This window comes from Caretta caretta, chromosome 12 (assembly GCF_965140235.1).
Source record: "Caretta caretta isolate rCarCar2 chromosome 12, rCarCar1.hap1, whole genome shotgun sequence".
Classification (NCBI taxonomy): domain Eukaryota; kingdom Metazoa; phylum Chordata; order Testudines; family Cheloniidae; genus Caretta; species Caretta caretta.
In genome coordinates, this window is record NC_134217.1 from 40,901,928 (window position 1) to 40,921,949 (window position 20,022).

A 20,022-nucleotide genomic window follows, 5' to 3' on the forward strand; every position below is an offset into this window, starting at 1 on the left:
GCCCCATACTTGTTCCTTATCTGCCAGACCCTGCTATTTTCTCTCTTTATTCTCTCCCTTTCTAAAGAGGAATAAATTAATGTTAAATAGAGGAGACTAGGGGAGGGAAGAGGAGAAAAACCACTCTGATCTTCAGACACAGGAGCTCACTATCACTGTATACCTAATATAAAGCATAATGCTCCCACTGCTTCTCTCACGCTGACACTTCTCCCCCAGACCAAGGTCTTTGTTAAATCATTAAGTTATTTTATATAAAATATCTAAATCTGCTTTAAGGCAGTTGATTAGTTACTGAAGTGTAAAGAGCCAAGCAGTGTCACAGATGTCAATTAAACAAGCTAAATTTAAGAATTAGTATTAAAGCCCTTATTATTTCCCTTTTGTGGAACACCCTGCAGTTTATATACAGTTCTGGGCTGTATTATATTGCCATTGAGAAACCAGAGGAACAAGTGGTCAACAGCATGACAGCCACATGTGAGGATTAGGGCAATATACTGGTCTCTAGGTCTATAAAGGTCTATAAAGCATCAGTGGCAATGACTGAGTGCTCACCCTGCAGAGAGAGAGCTGCGTGGACAGCACAACAACAGGTGAGGAAGATCATCTGCTGCTGATCAGAAAAGCTTTGGACTTCTGTTTGGTGTTTTTTGCATTGTGATTTGTGATGAAAATCCAGGCATTACTATTCTTGCCCACTCAGCATCATCATCAGGACTGCCCAACACAAAATGGATTTCATGGGAAAATTCAGGGATTTGAAGATTACACATGCAGTTTAAATTACAAAGTTTCATTCTTGGCTCATTCTCATTAAACACATCACTATATAAAGATATTTCAAATTTTACAAAAAGTTATTCTGCTAGTTAAAAATGCTGTGTTATGGTGTCACAATGATTTAGCACCAAGACACTTGTATAAAACATGCAAATTCAAAGTTCTTAGTCAGAGAGAGCTAGTATAAAAGAACAAGGGGTTATCTGCAATGCAAGAGGAAGCTCATGGGGGAAAGTGCATCAGAGTTATCTTAAATGACTAGTGATGTACATGATGCAACACAACAGAGGAAATCCATCACTAGTAAACAGCTCCTTAATGCCCTTGGAAATCTCCCAGGAAAGAATGGAGGTATGTCTAGCAAAGTACATTCCTAGTAAATTGCACAAAGCCCCAAATTATAAATAATTAATACTTACATGTCAACATTTTTTGCAGTACAGCATAACAGATCTATTTAAAATAAACAAATTAAGACCATTTAGCATTTAAGGAGGCTGTAAGTAAGTATATTGGCTCAAAAATTAAATTATCCTAAAATTCCTAATTTAAAGATTAACTGTTAACATACAACTATTTGTAGTATAAACACAATATATAGAATTTCCCAGTTTTTTTCCTACTACTTCACAGTATTTCGCATTGCACATTGGAAAGAAAGCAGAGCAATCAAGCAAAATCTGTATGTAGAAAAAAAATGGTGACCCTGAAAAGAGTTACTGTGACAATTCATCATTCCAAAAAAATCATCTTTACAAAGCATATTGATTTTGAAATAAAGCCAGTTTCATAAATTAGTTCTGGAAGGTCTATGATAAACTCTCAAAGAATCACCTCTGCATTGGTCTCCTCACCGTTTACCTCTCTGATTGCTCTCCTGACTTATTGTCCTGTCTATGTTAAATTGTAAGCAATTTCCAGCACGGATTGTGTCTTATTCTGTGTGCTATAGATCACCATGTATATCAATGGTGCTTAAAAAAAAAAAAAAAAAAAAAAAAGCATAAATAGTACCATTTTGCCCTTACATGGGGGATTTTCTGGAATTCCACCTTCTTTTCTGGATCTGAAGTTTGCTGAAATCCATTCTGAAGAAACACAATCATAAAGTCTGCAAAATCAAGAACGAACAACTGTTTCAGCCTTCTCTTTTACCTACAATGAAAGAACACATCCAGTCTCCCAGAAGGGTTACTGCTGGTAAAGTTTCATTTATTACACAGCGAAGTTAGCCTAGTGTTGGGCAACCTTGCTATCTCTTTAGAGGTAAAATTATTTCATATACAGGAGAACCAAAGGCATCACATATCACAGAGGTGCTCAGATACCTCAATGATAGTGGCCATATAAGAACTTAGATATATAGGCAGTTCATTGACTCACATATTCCAGAGTCATGCAATCAATACAACAGACTGCCAATATGTTGTTTGTTACACATTTTATACAAAATATTTATCTTTTCCTTATGCTACAGATTCAAATGCATGAAGAGATAATTGGCTCTTCAGAGTTTTACACTCTAGGTGAGCCTTCTCAGAAGAAAAATCCCACTGTGCCTGAGGAGATCTGTGGAAGAGGATTAACCCACACCACTATTAGAAGAGATTCACTCAGTGCAGACAAAAATCTCAGACTGAATGTTGAATTTTCAAGAATGCATGTATTTGAACAATGAAAATGCAGAAATTTCAACCAGATAACTCAGTTTGCCTGGCAGTACCTGACCAAGTGCACTGGTCAAAAGATTTCACTGGTACTCCTCAGTAAAACGAACAAGCTATTAGCTTTTTCTGAACCAGGAGAGAAGCACAAAATTAGACAAAAAGGTGGGCAGAGGAGAAAACATAAAATGGAATCCTGGTTAGTATTAGGTTTGTGTTTTTTGTTTTTTTTTAAATAGCCAAATGGATGATGGGTACTATATGGAGGTGACATGATCAGGATGCAGGAAATGACTGCTGGTGACACACCTCTACCACCACAACCCTTTGCTGGTCAAAAAAATGAACTTCAGGTCACTAACATGTAATGTAACAGAATATAAAACATTTATGTGCAAAACTACATGCTAGAAGCGATGAAAGACAAATGGAATAGTGGGGACAGGATAGAAGAAAGAGGAACAGGAGATTTTAGCCACCACAACTCTAATGATATCATGGCCAGTAGTGGAATGGACATTCTCTTAATTATTAAAACAAAGTTATGAAGGAATAAAGAAAGAGAAAATTATGGTTCCAGGTTAACAGTCAAAGAATTCACTTTCTTAAATTCCCTTATCAGTATAGAAATGTAGCCCTCTTCATCAAAACAGATAGCAAAAGAATACAAGCTGAAGACTGTGTTTTCATATACCTAAAGTTCTAAGTTGAATTATATCTGTTGTAGATTCTAAAGTTTAAGTACTTAAGACCACACTGTGTTAAATGCCTAAACTCAAAGTGTTACCTGAGAGTATGTGCCCAGAAAGCTCCACATCCAGGGAAGAACTGTCTGTCTGCTTACAAAGCAGACAAAGGCTGCTGCATAGCCACTCCACCACAGCAGGGGTGTCTGAATTGCTGAGAAGACAACAAAAGCAGGTTTGATTTGTTTCACTCTCTTTATTGTGATATTTATTTTTCCTCCAACTAACATTCACTCACATTCAGGAGAGGACAGATGCTTCCACGCCTTGACTCCATGTCTGGTATTTATTTCTTAAAGTTGTGCCAACTGAAAGCTCTATTTCCTTTATAAAATATTTCAGAATGAATGTGCCCACAGAAAGAGAACCGATCTTGAAATCTCATGTTAAATTAATTATTTATTTCCACCATAAAAATATATCCATAAAGAACAGTAAGAAAAAAGCTTTTTTGTCTCGAAGGAACTACCTAACATCCTGTGGATGATTTCTTCAGGTCACATTGAAAAACCAACCAAGTTCAACTAATTAAAATAGGCAACGCATGCAATTATCCCACCCAGTATCAGTAACAGAAAAAGAAAGCAATATCATTATCAGGGGAGCCAAGAAATCTCCAACCTCCGCACATAGCACGAGAGAATCCTCTGAAGGATTGCTTGATTTTACTTATTAGAACACTGTGGCACACACTTGCAAGATGCTGCGCAGGGTTTCAATCACTTGACTGCTACAGGAACTGAATCTGTAAATTCTCAGGATGATAAAGTTTTTGCTACATGATTCCTAAAATGGGACCTATTGAAAGTCTATCAGAAAGCACAATCATTCCAGTATATCTTAACTTCTAACTTCAGTCTATCATCAAGGTTTCTGTCCTATATCAATTTATAGCGTAGAGGTAAATTTATTCTCTAAGGTATAACTCTGTTGTAATACTCTGCCTTGTAAAGACAGAAGTGTGCAGCTTATGCACAGTAAGATCCCTGTTCTAGACCAATTTTATTTTTTAATGGCCAAGAACTTCTGAAGCAAATTTTAGGCAAAGACATTAACAACTAATCCCAGATAAGATTTCTATATGTTTGAGACTAAAGACATCTGCAAACGTATAAACCTCTGCTTACCTCTCCAGCAGCTCTCCCAAGCTAACAATGTTGCCTCTGTGCAGGTGCCACACAACTTCCAACACGGGAGGATTCTAAGAGGAATAATGCTACAGTCAGATGATAGTGGGTAACATTTACAATAGCAAACTTTCCAGGGGCAAACATTAAAAGAAAATTAAAAACTGTTAGTCAGATTAAGGGTGTGAAAAAATCTGAGCTCATCATAACAGTAATATATAAAATACCAATAAAAAAAAAGAGTTACCATAGACCTATTCTCTCCTACCCACTTTTGAAATGTTAATTAAGAATGATAAATCATTCAGGTCACTTTACATCCCTGGAATAATCCTGATTACGTTCTAAAGGAACAATGGACACCTCAATGGATTGGTAATAACTAGGGTTGTCAATTAATCGCAGTTAACTCATGCAATTAACTCAAAAAAATTAATCGCCATTAATCGCTGTTTTAAATCAAACTGTTAAACAATAGAATACCAATTGAAATTTATTAAATATTTTGGATGTTTTTCTACATTTTCATATATATTATATTCTGTGTTATAATTTAAATCAAAGTGTATATTTTTTATTATAAATATTTATACTGTAAATATTAAACAAAGGAAATACTATTTTTCAATTCACCTCATGCAAGTACTGCAGTGCAATCTCTTTGTCATGAAATTGCAACTTACAAATTTAGAATTTTTGTTGTTACATAACTGCACTCAAAAACAAAACAATGTAAAGCTTCAGAGCCTACAAGTCCACTCAGTCCTACTTTTTGTTCAGCCAATTGCTAAGACAAACAAGTTTGTTTACATTTACAGGAGACAATGCTGCCCACTTCTTCTTTACAATGTCACCAGAAAGTGAGAACAGGCATTTGCATGGGACTTTTGTAGCTGTTATGCTACATGCTTCCATGTAGCTTCCATGCTAATAACACTCGTTAAAAAAAAAATGCGTTAATTAAATTTGTAATTGAATGCCTTGAGGGAGAATTGTATGTCCTCGGCTCTGTTTTACCCACATTCTGCCATATATTTCATGTTATTGCAGTCTCAGATGACAACTCAGCACATGTTGTTCATTTTAAGAACAATTTCATTGCAGAAATGACAAAACACAAAGAAGATACCAATGTGAGATTTCTAAAGATAGAACATAAGAACGGCCCTACTGGGTCAGACCAAAGATCCATCTAGCCCAGTATCCTGTCTTCCAACAGTGGCCAGTGCCAGGTGCCCCAGAGGGAATGAACAGAACAGGTAATCATCAAGTGATTCATCCCCAGTCACTCAAACAGAGGCTAGGGACACCATTCCTGCCCTTCCTGGCTAATAGCCATTGATGGACCTATTCTCCATGAATTTATCTAGTTCTTTTTTTTAACCCTATGTTTATGGTTTTGGCCTTCACAACATCCTCTGACAGCTACAGCACTCGACCCAAGTTTTAAGAATCTGAAGTGCCTTCCAAAATCTGAGGTGTGGCAAATGCTCTCAGAAGTCTTAAAAGAGCAACACTCTGATGTGGAAACTACAAAACCCAAACCACCAAAAAAGAAAGCTGCTTTGGACTGTTATTGAGCAGAACCAGTCATCAGCACGGACGCATGTCCCCTGGAATGGTGGTTGAGCCATGAAGGGAAATATGAATCTTTAGCTCATCTGGCACGTAAATATCTTGTGACATCGGCTACAACACTGCCATGAGAATGCCTGTTCTTGCTTTCAGGTAACATTGTAAACAAGAAGCGGGCAGCATTATCTCCTGCAAATGTAAACAAACTTATTTGTCTGAGCAATTGGCTGAACAAGAAGTAGGACTGAGTGGACTTGCAGGATCTAAAATTTTAATATTGTTTTATTTTTGAATGCAGGTTTTTTTGTTTTTTTTTTTTACATAATTCTACATTTGTAAGTTCAACTTCCACGATAAAGAGATTGCATTACAGTACTTTGTATTAGGTGAATTGAAAAATACTATTTCTTAGGTTTTTTACAGTGCAAATACATGTAAAAAAATAAAGTGAGCATTGTACACTTTGTATTCTGTGTTGTAATTGAAATCAATACATTTGAAAATGTAGAAAACATCAAAAATATTTAAATGGTATTCTATTATTGTTTAATTGAGCGATTAATTGTGATTAATTTTTTTAATCGCTTGACAGCACTAGTGACAATATAAAACCCAAAGGTAGACAGACATTAAGAGTAAATTACCCTTCCCTACAGAGAAGGATTGAAACTTGCAGAGCTGCTGTCTGTGTTGTACATTTTTTGTGGAAAAATAGATCTCAGTAGCCAGTGCTGTCAATCTAGCATTTTTCACAAACACTAGCATTCATATAAAAAGCAGAATGACAGGTAATAGCTTACATTCACTACCACTCTTTGATGCCAAAAGCCAGTCGGCCAATGCTAATGCTCCCTTTTCTCATGGCAAGAGTTGAATGCAGAAGCCAGTCAGGTGGCTTAAAAAAATGGAAACCACATAACACACTAGCTATAATACAAATAGTTATTAAACAATCAATAGCATATGAAAAGGAGCATTTACTATTCCAGATATCAGCATGCTTCAGAGGCACTGTGAAGCAGAATGAAAGTAAAGTGCTTTCAAACACCCAGGTAGACCTATTATTAAGAATATAAGATGCATGACCAAAAATTTTCTATTGCTTTTAGTTAAACTCTTTACCAGGAAGGCTACCAATGTTTGTCCTCCCTTGCTAGAAATGCTCACAGTTTTTTAAAATATTGTCCTACTTTGCAAGCCATCTCCTGTTCACCTGTTGCAGTCACTATCAAACAGCCATTAATATTTAGGGGGGGGAAGGGTAGCCTTATTGGCTTCCTTTCCCTGAATGTATGGCCTTTTTAGATTAATTCACACAGCTTTAATAGATTTTAGTTTTAAAATATTTTAAATGGAAAAATCAATGCTCCTTCACATTAAGACAGAATTATGCTTTTAAAGTGCCAAAAAGGCCGTGGTGACACCCGGGGAAATGCAAAATGGCCACCATCCTTCAAAAAGTAGGACCAATAAGCTCCTGAGCATGCTGCTATCGGCCATTAACAGGAGGAAATCAGATTACTAGATTTCTGCAGTCTATTTTAGTGTTACCCCTTGCTTTCAGGGGATACATAACAAGAGAGTTTAATATGCACTACTGGTTCCACTCAAATAATCTAAATGTTCTGTCCCTACAGTCTGCAGAACCAGCATTTCTCTTCAGAGGTCTTACCTGCTTTTTCCACAGTTCTTGACAGAAGAGCAAACGACAGAAGGCATTGTGCACCAACAAATCCTTGACAGTTTGAAGCAAACAAGACAATTTCTTCTGGAATGGAAAAAGTCCCCTCAGTAAATATTGCATATAATTATAAAAATATTTTCCTGTTTTTCCTTATTTGTTGAATTTTAGTGACTGAATGGCTCAGGGGATCGATTGGCGAGGAGACAGTGAACCTTTCACCTTTGGGTTATGAGTTCAAATGCACCCCACGTCAGTAGTGACTGTAATCACTGTCACAGGACAGCTTTCCAACTATTTTTGTTCACCCAGTGATGGCAGCACAGCAATGTGAATTCATGAACTCAAGCATCAGAAGCAAGAGTCACCCTATACCACCAGGGCCTGATGGCTGTTCAGTGGCCTCGGTGAAGTGAGTTAATGGTCTCAGTACAGCTTCTGGTGTCCACACACACAAACCAACACAATAATTTGCTAAAATTGCAAGCAGGGATGCTAAAAATTAAACAATGGACACAATAAAATGAACCTCTTGGGAAGGGCTGGGGCATACTAAAGAAGAATCATATACAAGAAGCTTGCACAGCCACTACTCACACTGTACTAGCTCTATGGATAAACAGAGGACATCATTTCCAGGGCTGTCAATTCAGTAGCTTTCATGTTTAGAAAAAGAATGCTCCATTTCTAAGGATTTTACAACATACAGATATGAACCATCAGCTATCTAATTCCATTACTGGTTTTGTATTTTTTTTTTTTTAAATCGTTTGGGGACTACATATACGTTTATGGAGGCCAGGCAGAGTGAGCTTAAAGTGTAAAAATAAAAATAACCATTAACAATGCCTTTTCCCTCCCAATGTTCATCTTTGTGGGCATAAGAGAAAAGATTTTCCTCTTACTCTCTGCTCCAAGTTCAACAGTGCAACTTGGTTGGACTCCATGGAAGTTTTGCAAATCTGTTCAATGTTGGTAGCAGTGGTATTGGCTGACAAGATTCCCATTGGTACTCCCAGCCTCGAGGCCTGCTCCTGCAGAATGGAGACTGGAACACAAAGCAAAGTTAATAGTGTCAAAGGATTGTGGGCTGAGCACTAGACTAGGAACCAACAACTCTGGAGTTTTAATCCTGGCTAACTCTCTCTCCATCTATGGCTTTGGGTAAATCGCTTGATCTCCTTCCCTGCCTCATTTTCCCCCATCCACAAAATTGACAGAACATCATCTACCTCAAAGGGATGTTGTGATGATCTCGTTTGTAAAGTGCTTGCTGACTAACAGTATTAGAGCTCGTCTCTGAGGGACAAAATTTGAAAATAACCAAAATATTCAGAAGTCAGAGGACTTTACCTGTCAGTATCTGACAAACTTAAGAAAGGCTACTGCCAGAATTACAGGGCAAGCCATACTCTAGTTTTTGTCCCTCGAGTGGACCCCTCCACTGACAGGCCTGACTTTCTTCATAGCTTTCAAGGATGGAATCATATGATTCAAACACTTTGAGACTGGAAATCAGGGTGGCTCCTTAAATCAAATTTTCAGAAGTGGTCACTAGCAATGGGAGATGTGCTTGAATACATAAAGTGTAAAATAATGCTAAGTACTCTGAAAAAAGATCACTGTTTCTCAAATTTGGTCACCCAAAATTAGTTCATACTTTTGATCTTAATCTCTCTCTGCCTTAACTCCCCATCTGTAAAAGGGATAAAACTTATTTCATAGGGGTATTGTGAAAAATAACTAGTTATTGTTTGTGAAGCACTCAGGTACTTTTTGGAACCAATCAGATGTGGTGTTCAAAAGTCACCCTGTAAGACTTTACAAGCTAGGCCAGGAATAGGAAATGTGGCTTGCTGCTGTCCTCATTCTACCCAAAAGAGAACCAGGGTGCTCAGTATATACTTGCAACTATATATCTATTTCAGAGAAGAACAAACTAGCAGACTGATAGAGAGAACAAGAAATTAAGGGCATATGACAAGTAGAAATTCACTGTGTCAGGAAAACTTAATTTCCATCTCTCTCGGACAGATACTTCCTCGCTCACCTACAAATGATTCTGAAAAAGCACTTTGAGGCTCTGGACCACTCTGTTCAGTTGATTTACTGGAACTCTCCACCTAGAAACAAAATAAAGTCTTTTAAATCTGTGTGTACATGTATATAAATATATTACCTTTATATGGCACCTTCCATCTGCAACATTCTAGAAATCTGAAGCAACTGAAATAAAACTAATGTTAAATAATACCACCTAGCTCTTACATAGTACTTTTCATCTGTAGATCTCAAAGCGCTTTATAGAGGTCAGTATCATTATCCCCATTTTACAGATGGTGAAACTAAAGCAGGAAAATAACTTGCCCAGGGTCACCCAATAGGTACATGGCAGAGCAGGAACAGAGTCCAAGTCTCCCGAGTCCTAGTCCAGTGCTCCTTCCACTATGCCATTGGTAAAATGTGACAAAAAAAATGTTGGGAACTAGAAAAAGTCAGTTTCCTTTTAAAAGGTGATTATTCTATAGTACTCCTTAGAAAAACAAAAGTTCCCAGAGAATAAATTCTAGGAAGTACCTGGTCTACCTATAAAAGTCCTCAAAAGCAAATGCCTTCTCCAACCTGAGAGCGCAAGATAATGCACAAGAAGTCAGGTTTCAGAGTAACAGCCGTGTTAGTCTGTATTCGCAAAAAGAAAAGGAGTACTTGCGGCACCTTAGAGACTAACCAATTTATTTGAGCATGAGCTTTCGTGAGCTACAGCTCACTTCATCGGATGCATACCGTGGAAACTGCAGCAGACATTATATACACACAGAGATCATGAAACAATACCTCCTCCCACCGCACTGTCCTGCTGGTAATAGCTTATCTAAAGTGATCATCAAGTTGGGCCATTTCCAGCACAAATCCAGGTTTTCTCACGCTCCACCCCCCCACACACAAACTCACTCTCCTGCTGGTAATAGCCCATCCAAAGTGACAACTCTCTTCACAATGTGTATGATAATCAAGGTGGGCCATTTCCTGCACAAATCCAGGTTCTCTCACCCTCTCACCCCCCTCCAAAAACCACACACACAAACTCACTCTCCTGCTGGTAATAGCTTATCCAAAGTGACCACTCTCCCTACAATGTGCATGGTAATCAAGGTGGTCAAGAAACTTCCTGAAAAAGCACAAGATCAAATCCGCACAGACACACCCCTGGAACCCCGACCTGGGATATTCTATCCACTACCCAAGATCCATAAACCTGGAAATCCTGGGCGCCCCATCATCTCAGGCATTGGCACCCTGACAGCAGGATTGTCTAGCTATGTAGACTCCCTCCTCAGGCCCTACGCTACCAGCACTCCCAGCTACCTTCGAGACACCACTGACTTCCTGAGGAAACTTCAATCCATCGGTGATTTCCTGATAACACCATCCTGGCTACTATGGATGTAGAAGCCCTCTACACCAACATTCCACACAAAGATGGACTACAAGCCGTCTAGAACACTATCCCCGATAATGTCACGGCTAACCTGGTGGCTGAACTTTGTGACTTTGTCCTTACCCATAACTATTTTACATTTGGGGACAATGTATACCTTCAGATCAGCGGCACTGCTATGGGTACCCGCATGGCCCCACAGTATGCCAACATTTTTATGGCTGATTTAGAACAATGCTTCCTCAGCTCTCGTCCCCTAAAGCCCGTACTTTACTTGCGCTATATTGATGACATCTTCATCATCTGGACCCATGGAAAAGAAGCCCTTGAGGAATTCCACCATAATTTCAACAACTTCCATCCCACCATCAACCTCAGCCTGGTCCAGTCCACACAAGAGATCCACTTCCTGGACACTACAGTGCTAATAAACAATGGTCACATAAACACCAACCTATACCGGAAACCTACTGACCGCTATTCCTACCTACATGCCTCCAGCTTTCACCCTGACCACACCACACGATCCATCGTCTGCAGCCAAGCTCTGCGATACAACCGCATTTGCTCCAACCCCTCAGACAGAGACAAACACCTACAAGATCTCTGTCAAGCTTTCTTACAACTACAATACCCACCTGCGGAAGTGAAGAAACAGATTGATAGAGCCAGAAGAGTTCCCAGAAGTCACCTACTACAGGACAGGCCTAACAAAGAAAATAACAGAACGCCACTAGCCGTCACCTTCAGCCCCCAACTAAAACCCCTCCAACGCATTATTAAGGATCTACAACCTATCCTGAAGGATGACCCAACACTCTCACAAATCTTGGGAGACAGGCCAGTCCTTGCCTACAGACAGCCCCGCAACCTGAAGCAAATACTCACCAGCAACCACATACCACACAACAGAACCACTAACCCAGGAACCTATCCTTGCAACAAAGCCCGTTGCCAACTGTGCTCACATATCTATTCAGGGGACACCATCACAGGGCCTAATAACATCAGCCACACTATCAGAGGCTCGCTCACCTGCACATCCACCACTGTGATATATGCCACCATGTGCCAGCAATGCCCCTCTGCCATTTACATTGGTCAAACTGGACAGTCTCTACGTAAAAGAATAAATGGACACAAATCAGATGTCAAGAATTATAACATTCATAAACCAGTCGGAGAACACTTCAATCTCTCTGTCACAGACATGAAGGTCGCTATCTTAAAACAAAAAAACTTCAAATCCAGACTCCAGCGAGAAACTGCTGAATTGGAATTCATTTGCAAATTGGATACTATTAATTTAGGCTTAAATAGAGACTGGGAGTGGCTAAGTCATTATGCAAGGTAGTCTATTTCCCCTTGTTTTTTCCTACCCCTCCCCTCCCCCCAGACGTTCTGGTTAAACTTGGATTTAAACTTGGAGAGTGGTCAGTTTGGATGAGCTACTGCCAGCAGGAGAGTGAGTTTGTGTGTGTGTGTGTCACCGGGAAAGGGGTGGGGGGTGAGAAAGCCTGGATTTGTGCAGGAAATGGCCCACCTTGATTATCATACACATTGTGAAGAGAGTTGTCACTTTGGATGGGCTATTACCAGCAGGAGAGTGAGTTTGTGCGTGGGGGGGTGGAGGGTGAGAAAACCTGGATTTGTGCTGGAAATAGCCCAACTTGATGATCACTTTAGATAAGCTATTACCAGCAGGACAGTGGGGTGGGAGGAGGTATTGTTTCATGATCTCTGTGTGTATATAATGTCTGCTGCAGTTTCCACGGTATGCATCCGATGAAGTGAGCTGTAGCTCACAAAAGCTCATGCTCAAATAAATTGGTTAGTCTCTAAGGTGCCACAAGTACTCCTTTTCTTTTCACAAGAAGTCAGAAACTTGGCATGACGTGCATGCATGTATCTCACACGTCTATAAAGACGGTCACATTATGGAATCATGGGTGGCTATTAAGAGAAAGCTGATAATCTCCAATAACTTTTTACTCTGTTCACTATAAATCAGAGGCTTTCGAAGTGCGGGGCGTGCACCTTTCGGGGTGGGGAGGGAGTGATGAATTATCAGTAACGAGCCATGCTAAAAGACCAGGGTCAGGATGGGGCTCTGTCTGGTAGGGGAAGTAGATTGGACTCTGTATAGGTGGTCTTGACTACTGAGACCAGGCTCCCTACCTGTCTTAGTCCCTCACTGCTACAGCAGCCACTGACAGGCACTTACCCTCCTCTGTTGGGTAGGCCAGCAGGGACTCTGCAAGGAGGGAGCCAAAGGCTGCACCCCAGGACTGCTGACCCCCTGCTGGACAGAGCCCCCTCCTGACCCTGGCCCTTCAGCATGGCTCCTGGGCACATCTGCTTCCCCTCCTAGAGGGAGCCTATGGAAGGGAAGTGGACAGTGCCATACTGAAGGGCCAGGTTCAGAAAGGGGCTGTGTCAGTACATGGCCCAGTGCTCACAGGGTACAGGCTTTGGCTCCCCTGCTGACCCTGGCTCTTCAACGTGGCCTCATTTCTTTATTCTGAGTAGGATGGGAGCCAGACAAGCAGGAAATTGGGTCCCAGCAGCTGAGACTGCCCAACCGCTGCAGGGCAAGAAGTCTTCAACTGCAACCTGGTGAGTACCCCTTCCTCCACACCCCCCATGAGTACAGGGCACCCCTCCCCCAAGGGTACCAAGCACCCCTCCTCCCACCACATTTCTTAGAAAGAGGTGGGCATGCATGGGACATGAATCTCCAAAGGAGGGGCTCAGCAAAAAAGTTTGGGAACCTCTGCAATAGACGAAGCCAGTTCTGATCCCAACAAAGAGGATGGGTAATTTACCACCTGTGACATTCTGTACCTGAGGGGAAAACCCTGCACCCCAGGTTCATCCTTATAATATGATTGTGTGGTATCAAATGCAAAGTTTTTCATGTCAGGTGTCTTCGGAAGGCTCATGATGCATTGAGCATTGTTGTTATAGTAATGTTATAGGTTGTAATTTCATGTATATAGTTATGAGGCTGAAAATGTGCCCTCATGGCTTAAAACAGGCCCAGGCAAAACTCTCCAAGAGCAGAGGGGCAGTTCACACTTCATCAGGGCATGTATGGGACAAACCCAGCCCAGCCTCACAGGAACAAAGGACACTGGCCCAGGCAGCAACAAAGGATCTGTTGGACTCTGGAGTAAGTCACCCCCCTTACTTTGTTCTGTTTTGGACTGCAATGAGGTAATGCTCACCTGACTCTGAAGGGGGAGGGGTTAAAGCCAAGAGGGAAGAAAGAATTTGATAAAAGGGAGAGATGTTTGCCGTACTCTTCCTTTCTCTTCCACCTTCATCTACAGACACCACCACCAAGCGACTAAAGCGCTTATCAAAGGGGAGAGCCTGGCTGAAGGGCAATCAGCCAGTCTGTGGTGAGAAGCATCTAAGTTTGTAAGGGCACTGAAAGTGTTAAGATCGCTGAGAATGTGTTTTGCTTTTATTTCATTTGACCAAATCCGACGTATATTATAAGTCAAAGCATATCTTTGTAGTTAATAAATTTGTTTGTTTATTCTATTTGAAGCAGTGCGTTTGATGTAAAGCATATCAGAGGCTACCCTTGGGATAACAAGCCTGGTACATACCAATTTCTTTGTTAAACTGATGAACTCATATAAGCTTGCAGTGTCCAGCGGGCATAACGGGACACTGCAAGACAGAGGTTCCTAGGGTTGTGTCTGGGACCAGAGATATTAGCTAGTGTCATTGGGTTGCACAATCCAAGGAGCAGCTTATATGCCAGAGGCTGTGCGTGAACAGCCCAGGAGTGGGGGATCTCACAGCAGAGCAGGGTAAGGCTGGCTCCCAGAGACAAGGATTGGAGTGGCTGAGCAGATCACCGGTCCAGATAACACCAGAGGGGAACATCACACCACCATATTTCAAATCTTAATTAGCTCTGTATAACCCTAACTGCACTTTTAGGCCACAGTAATAAAAGAAAGAATGAATGTAAATCTCATTGCTAAAAGGAAAACCACTAGTCTTTTAGTTTTCTTTTACACCGGTTTCCCACATGTTCACTTACTGAAGATATTCTGCTTACACAACATGCACCTTAGACCTATATCTGAAAGACTTGTATGGAGACCAAACTTCAGCAGGGTTCTACAGAAACCCAAGATATGACTGGTAAATTCAAAACTGCCAGCTGTCTTACCTCCAGCAAGAGGTCATTCAAGTTCTGATGGCAACTCAGAAGGTGAACAGCTGCTTTCTGAAACTCCTGTCCACTGTCAAATGTGCATTTCTGTTTCTTGACTCTTCCTGCTAAGAAATTTTAAAAAAATAAATAAACTAAAGGTTTACTAAACGGCCTGTTTTCTGCGGTTTTATTCCTAGAATGCATAAATGTTGTGCTGATGAAAAGGAATGGTTGACATTGGCAAGAGCCAGACACAGTGTGGGCTAATGCTGCAGCTCTGCCCAAGTCTGCCCTCTGATCCCCAAGGCTTCTCCTTAACCCGGACCAGATCCCTTTACACAGAAACTGCCAACTGTGCCAAAACAGAGACAAAGACGAGGACTATAAGATTATTATTTTTAAATGAGACAGGCGGGTTGTTCCAGGTGCTGCAAAAACACCTTCTGCACTAGCGACAGCAAGACTGACAGAGACAGTTTTAGGGTTACTTTGAATTGAATCTCCACATGAATCCAACCCCAGGAGGGCGGGGGCGGGATAGCTCCGCGGTTTGAGCGTTGGCCTGCTAAACCCAAGGTTGTGAGTTCAATCCTTGAGGGGGCCGTTTAGGGATTGGGGGAATAAAGAGTTCAGAAAAGGTGGCGCTCAGGAAGCGAGGCAGAGCCGGCGGCGGGAGAGACGGAAGAAGGACCAGCGCCCACCTCGCTTTGGTTTCAAGCCTTGCGAAGCCGCCATACGCCGCCCCGACCGGCGGCCCCAGCACACAAACAGCGCGGGGCGGGCCCGGCGCCGCGCCCGCCCGCCCGCGCGGGGAAACCGCGGGACGGCTCTGCGGGGAGAGCCCCGCCCCGGCGGCGAGCCGAGCGATTCGCGCCCACCTCCCGCGGCGGCGGGGCGGGGCGGGCGGGGTCGGCCCCCTGGGGACCCGGACGCGGCGCTTTGCAGAGCGCTCCCCTCGGGCGCCCGCTCCGCCGGCCGGGGCAGCCCGTGGGCGTTGAAGGCCCCTGGCGGCCACCTACCCAGCAGCTCGGAGAGAGCCCGGCTGCCCCTCCGCCCGCTCGGGCTGGTGGCCATCCCCGCTAAGCCGAGCGCCGCAACCGCCTTCTCCTCAGCGACGGCGCCGGGTCTGCAACCAACCAGCCCGCCCTGCGCTCCCATTGGCTACGGCGCCCCCAGGTCGTAAAGGGCTCCGTCTGTCCCCGCCTACTGACTTGTCTTGACCGCCATCTTGGTAGTGGCAGTAATTGCCATGGAGTCCGCCATCTTGGTAGTGGCAACAGCCTAGGTATCCCTTCTCCCCAGTCCAGCCCCATTTCTGAAGAGGCTCCTCGTTTGTGGTGGGGTTGGAGTTTAGGAACCAGGCCCACAGGGCCCTGTGTAGCTTGGCTAAATGGTGGAGATTGGGTGCGAGGTGTTAGCAACTGTCTGAAGGTTTGGGAGTAAGTGGGGTCTGCTGGTTTTGTCAGTGCTAGGAAAACTACCCCAGGCACATCTCAGGTAGTCCCGAGCACGGTGTAGCTGCAAATGCAGCCAGTGGCAAAGCACATTCATGTTAGCAGGATGGTTAAAAGCATCAGGTTTAATTAACAAGGTGGGAAAAGCTGGAAGCTACTGGAGTTTCATCTCTACTTGGGATCCTCAGTGGGAATTTTTTGGGAGTACAGACAGCCCGTAGGAACACACTTTAGAGAACAGCACATCTGAGTGGCTGAAGGGAAGCAGCAGAATTATTCATGCCGGACAGCTGGGGGCAGAAGAGCAATGGCCTCCAGCTAGGAAGAAGGGAATTCATGCTAGGTATTAGGGAGCCTGCCTGACAGGAAGGTCAGTGGGGCTACTATGCATTATCTGCCTATCAAAGGCATCATGACTAGATGCAGTCAAGAGAAAATTGAATTTAGCCTTCAGATGCACTAGGAGAGGAAATGCCGCACGTGTGCTGGGGTTAGTCAGCAGCTTCTTCCAGCCTAAAGTTGAGGCTTTTGTTTGAGCCTATAGGATAGCTGCAATTGGGAGTTTTGTTTGTTTGCGGGTTTTTGTTTTTGCTTTATAAGTATACTCTGGGCGGAGATTAGTTTTATTTTCCCAGGTTGGCTCTGTGGGTCTGAAGCCAGTGAGACTACTCGGGTAATCAGCAACCAACCATCAGAATTTATTGTATTGTACCTGACTTGACACAGAAACTGCAGAGATTGTAGTTTCATTATAGCTCTCTTACTGAATCACAATAGAGATTCAGTGGTGATGTAGCCATGTTGGTCCCGGAAAGAGAGACAAGGTGGGTGAGGTAGTATCTTTTATTGGACCAACTTCTGTTGGTGAAAGAAACAAACTTTGAAGCTACACAGACCTTGCCCCACTACCTCTCTCTACCCTGGTACAATCTGGAGCCTGCATCTTTTTGAAATAAAATCTTCTATTCTAGGACTCAAACACTACAGTTCTCCAGCCGGGCGGTGATAAGGTTGCCACTGTACAGTGCCTTGGTTTTCTGGGAACAGAAAGCTTTTAGAAATTTCAGGGGTCAGGAGAAATCCCATTTTAAAGTATTTTTTGTTTGTTTGTGTGTCTGTTAGCAATACAATACCACAGAGCAACATACAGCGTGAGGTGTAATAATTCATTCTGAGAAGCACAATTGCAATACATACTAAGTAAATTAACATTAATGGGATAGTTAACATGAAGCAACAACCTGGTTTCTTTTTACAGAAACAGATTGAGAAAATGGCCTGTTGGAATTGATTGTGAGGCATTTTATTCTTCTTCTTGTTCCCCGAGCATCTTACTCAGCAATCCTTAAGAGTGCTGGGTGCAGGAGAAAACCCTTTATGATCCTGTTCAATTTGAAGACAAGGCTCATGGTTTAATATCTGGAATGTAAGTAAACTCTTTAGAGAATCTTCCTCTACGTTTTCTACACCACCATGTACACGGAAGATGCTTGATAAGTTATAACACTGTGCAGTTACTCTGTTGCCTATGAGCCTGGTAGGGAAGAACTAGATTATGATGTCCAGAATGCCTGTCTAAATGTTCATCATCCTTGTGAGTGCCATACTGGTCCACTTAGACTCTGAAGCTGGTTAGCTGGGGATTGGGTTGTTTAAAATAATAAACTCCCTGAGACTGTGGTGAGGTTCAGTCTGGAGTTGAAAGTGAAATGAATTTGTTGGACTCAGCTCACTGATGAAGGCTTCAAGTTTGCAGAATTCCATGTTTCTGTGTAACACAGTATACAAGGATGGAGAGTGTTCTTCAGCAGGAGAGTCCGAGAATTCAGGATTGGGGGCTTATACAGTGAGGCGGAGGAATAGCTGACTAGATTTTCAACTCAGGAAGCCTGAGTTAAAAAGTGAAAACAAGTTTGGCCTCAGAATTCTGTACACAATCACAAAAACACCTTGGTCTGGGGCAACTGGTATTTTTTATTCAGAAGTGGCTCAAGATTGCAACAGGAAGGGGTGCCACAGGCCAGGGTGGAAGTGTCTTAGCAGGGCTGCGTGGGTAGCCAAGACTGGCATAGCGAGGAGTGCTGGTCTGAGGTTCATTGGCAGAGCTATGTTGACTAAGCTTTCATATGTGTCTCAGGATAATCCTGTCAGGCCACCTAATTTCACATGCCCTTAAGTGAGTCAGTTTCAAACAGGGGCAGGACTGAGTGGGAATTCAAAGCATGAAATAATTGATGATCTTTACTACTAATGCTGCCATTCTTGTTTCCTGAGCATTGGATCAGAGGCATGCAATAAGTATGTCTTGGGGCCTGTATGGAGCCCTGTTGACTTAATTGGGCTCCATTCGAGACACAGGTCCACCTGCATGTAACTGTCTGTAAAATTGTGGCCTATGGATGGCTGGTTAAAGTCATTTATTGAGTCAGGTTTGTTTTTTTTTTTAAATCCAACACTCCATTACCAAGAAATATTTTTAAAAGCCACTGTTTTTGGTGGGACACATGAGAACACAGTGGGTGTGTGCACCCTCTGCTGATTCAGCAACTGCAGCTAACTAATCAGCACTGTTCTCAGTGTTGCACAGGTACTGGAAATTCTGATGATGGTGCATATGCAGATAAGTAAATAAAAAACCTGTGCTAGAAAAAGAGCAAAATACTGTGTTTGCTAAAGGCAGACGGAGGTCTTTGGAGAAAGATATTTCATCTTCATGTTCTAAAAATGTTTTCCAAGTAATGAAGAGGGTTTTCTTAAGTAAACCGGGAAAAGAGTAATCTCTGAGAGAGAGAGAGAGAGCTGGGATTGCAGTGGGGAGCAAACTGGAGCTCAGTTTGCAATATATGGCAGCAAACAAGGCTGGTGCAATTTTGGACTACCGCTGCAAAGACATTGCAATATGGAAGAGTCAATTTATAATCCCTCTCTGTATGACTGTGGTGAGATGGCAAGTGGAATATTGAGTCAAATTCTGGGGTCACTACAAGAAAAATGTAGAAAAAAACTGGAGGAAAATTAGAGAGAACAACAGAAATGATTGAGGGATGGGCAGGACTGATTTATGCAGACAGAATCAAATATCTACATTTGCACAGAATGGCTAAGTGACAATAGCTAAGGTAGGATATAACTGTCTAGAACTATCTGAAAGATGTAAATATGAAGGGAGGAAAGGAATTCCTTAGCACGGTACAAAGAGATAAAGCAAGGTATATGGGATTAAATTAAGGGAAGGCTAATTTAGGCTGAATATCAGAGAAAATCATCCTGTCTGCGAGCTCATTAATGGCTACATTCTCCCGCCTGCAAAACCTGAGTAGCTGCATTTGATACAGGGTTCCTCCATAGAAGTTTGAGAGAAAAGGAACCTTCCCCA

General features: G+C 42.3%; 1 protein-coding gene across 7 annotated transcripts in view; it reads right to left on the reverse strand.

Annotated features, from left to right (window-relative positions):
* Nucleotides 1-16,350, reverse strand: part of FANCA (FA complementation group A) — a 69,994-nt gene extending 53,644 nt beyond the window's left edge. For 3 of the 7 annotated variants that reach the window (XR_012664615.1, XR_007352345.2, XM_048817063.2), the window contains exons 1-9: nt 16,212-16,334; nt 15,208-15,317; nt 9,627-9,699; nt 8,482-8,624; nt 7,568-7,663; nt 4,321-4,394; nt 3,235-3,347; nt 1,812-1,894; nt 1,203-1,236 (exon numbers count right to left, since the gene is read on the reverse strand). Coding sequence is in view for 5 of the 7 variants with exons in the window: in XM_048817063.2 (XP_048673020.2) it covers nt 1,203-1,236; nt 1,812-1,894; nt 3,235-3,347; nt 4,321-4,394; nt 7,568-7,663; nt 8,482-8,624; nt 9,627-9,699; nt 15,208-15,317; nt 16,212-16,266 (781 nt within the window). In the remaining 2 variants the exon portion in view is untranslated. Of the gene's footprint in view, nt 1-1,202; nt 1,237-1,811; nt 1,895-3,234; nt 3,348-4,320; nt 4,395-7,567; nt 7,664-8,481; nt 8,625-9,626; nt 9,700-15,207; nt 15,318-15,893; nt 15,946-16,211 lie in introns of those variants that run through there. The other 4 variants (XM_048817062.2, XM_075118484.1, XM_075118485.1 and 1 more) reach the window with 4 other exon arrangements.
* Between the last annotated feature and the right edge of the window lie 3,672 nt (nt 16,351-20,022).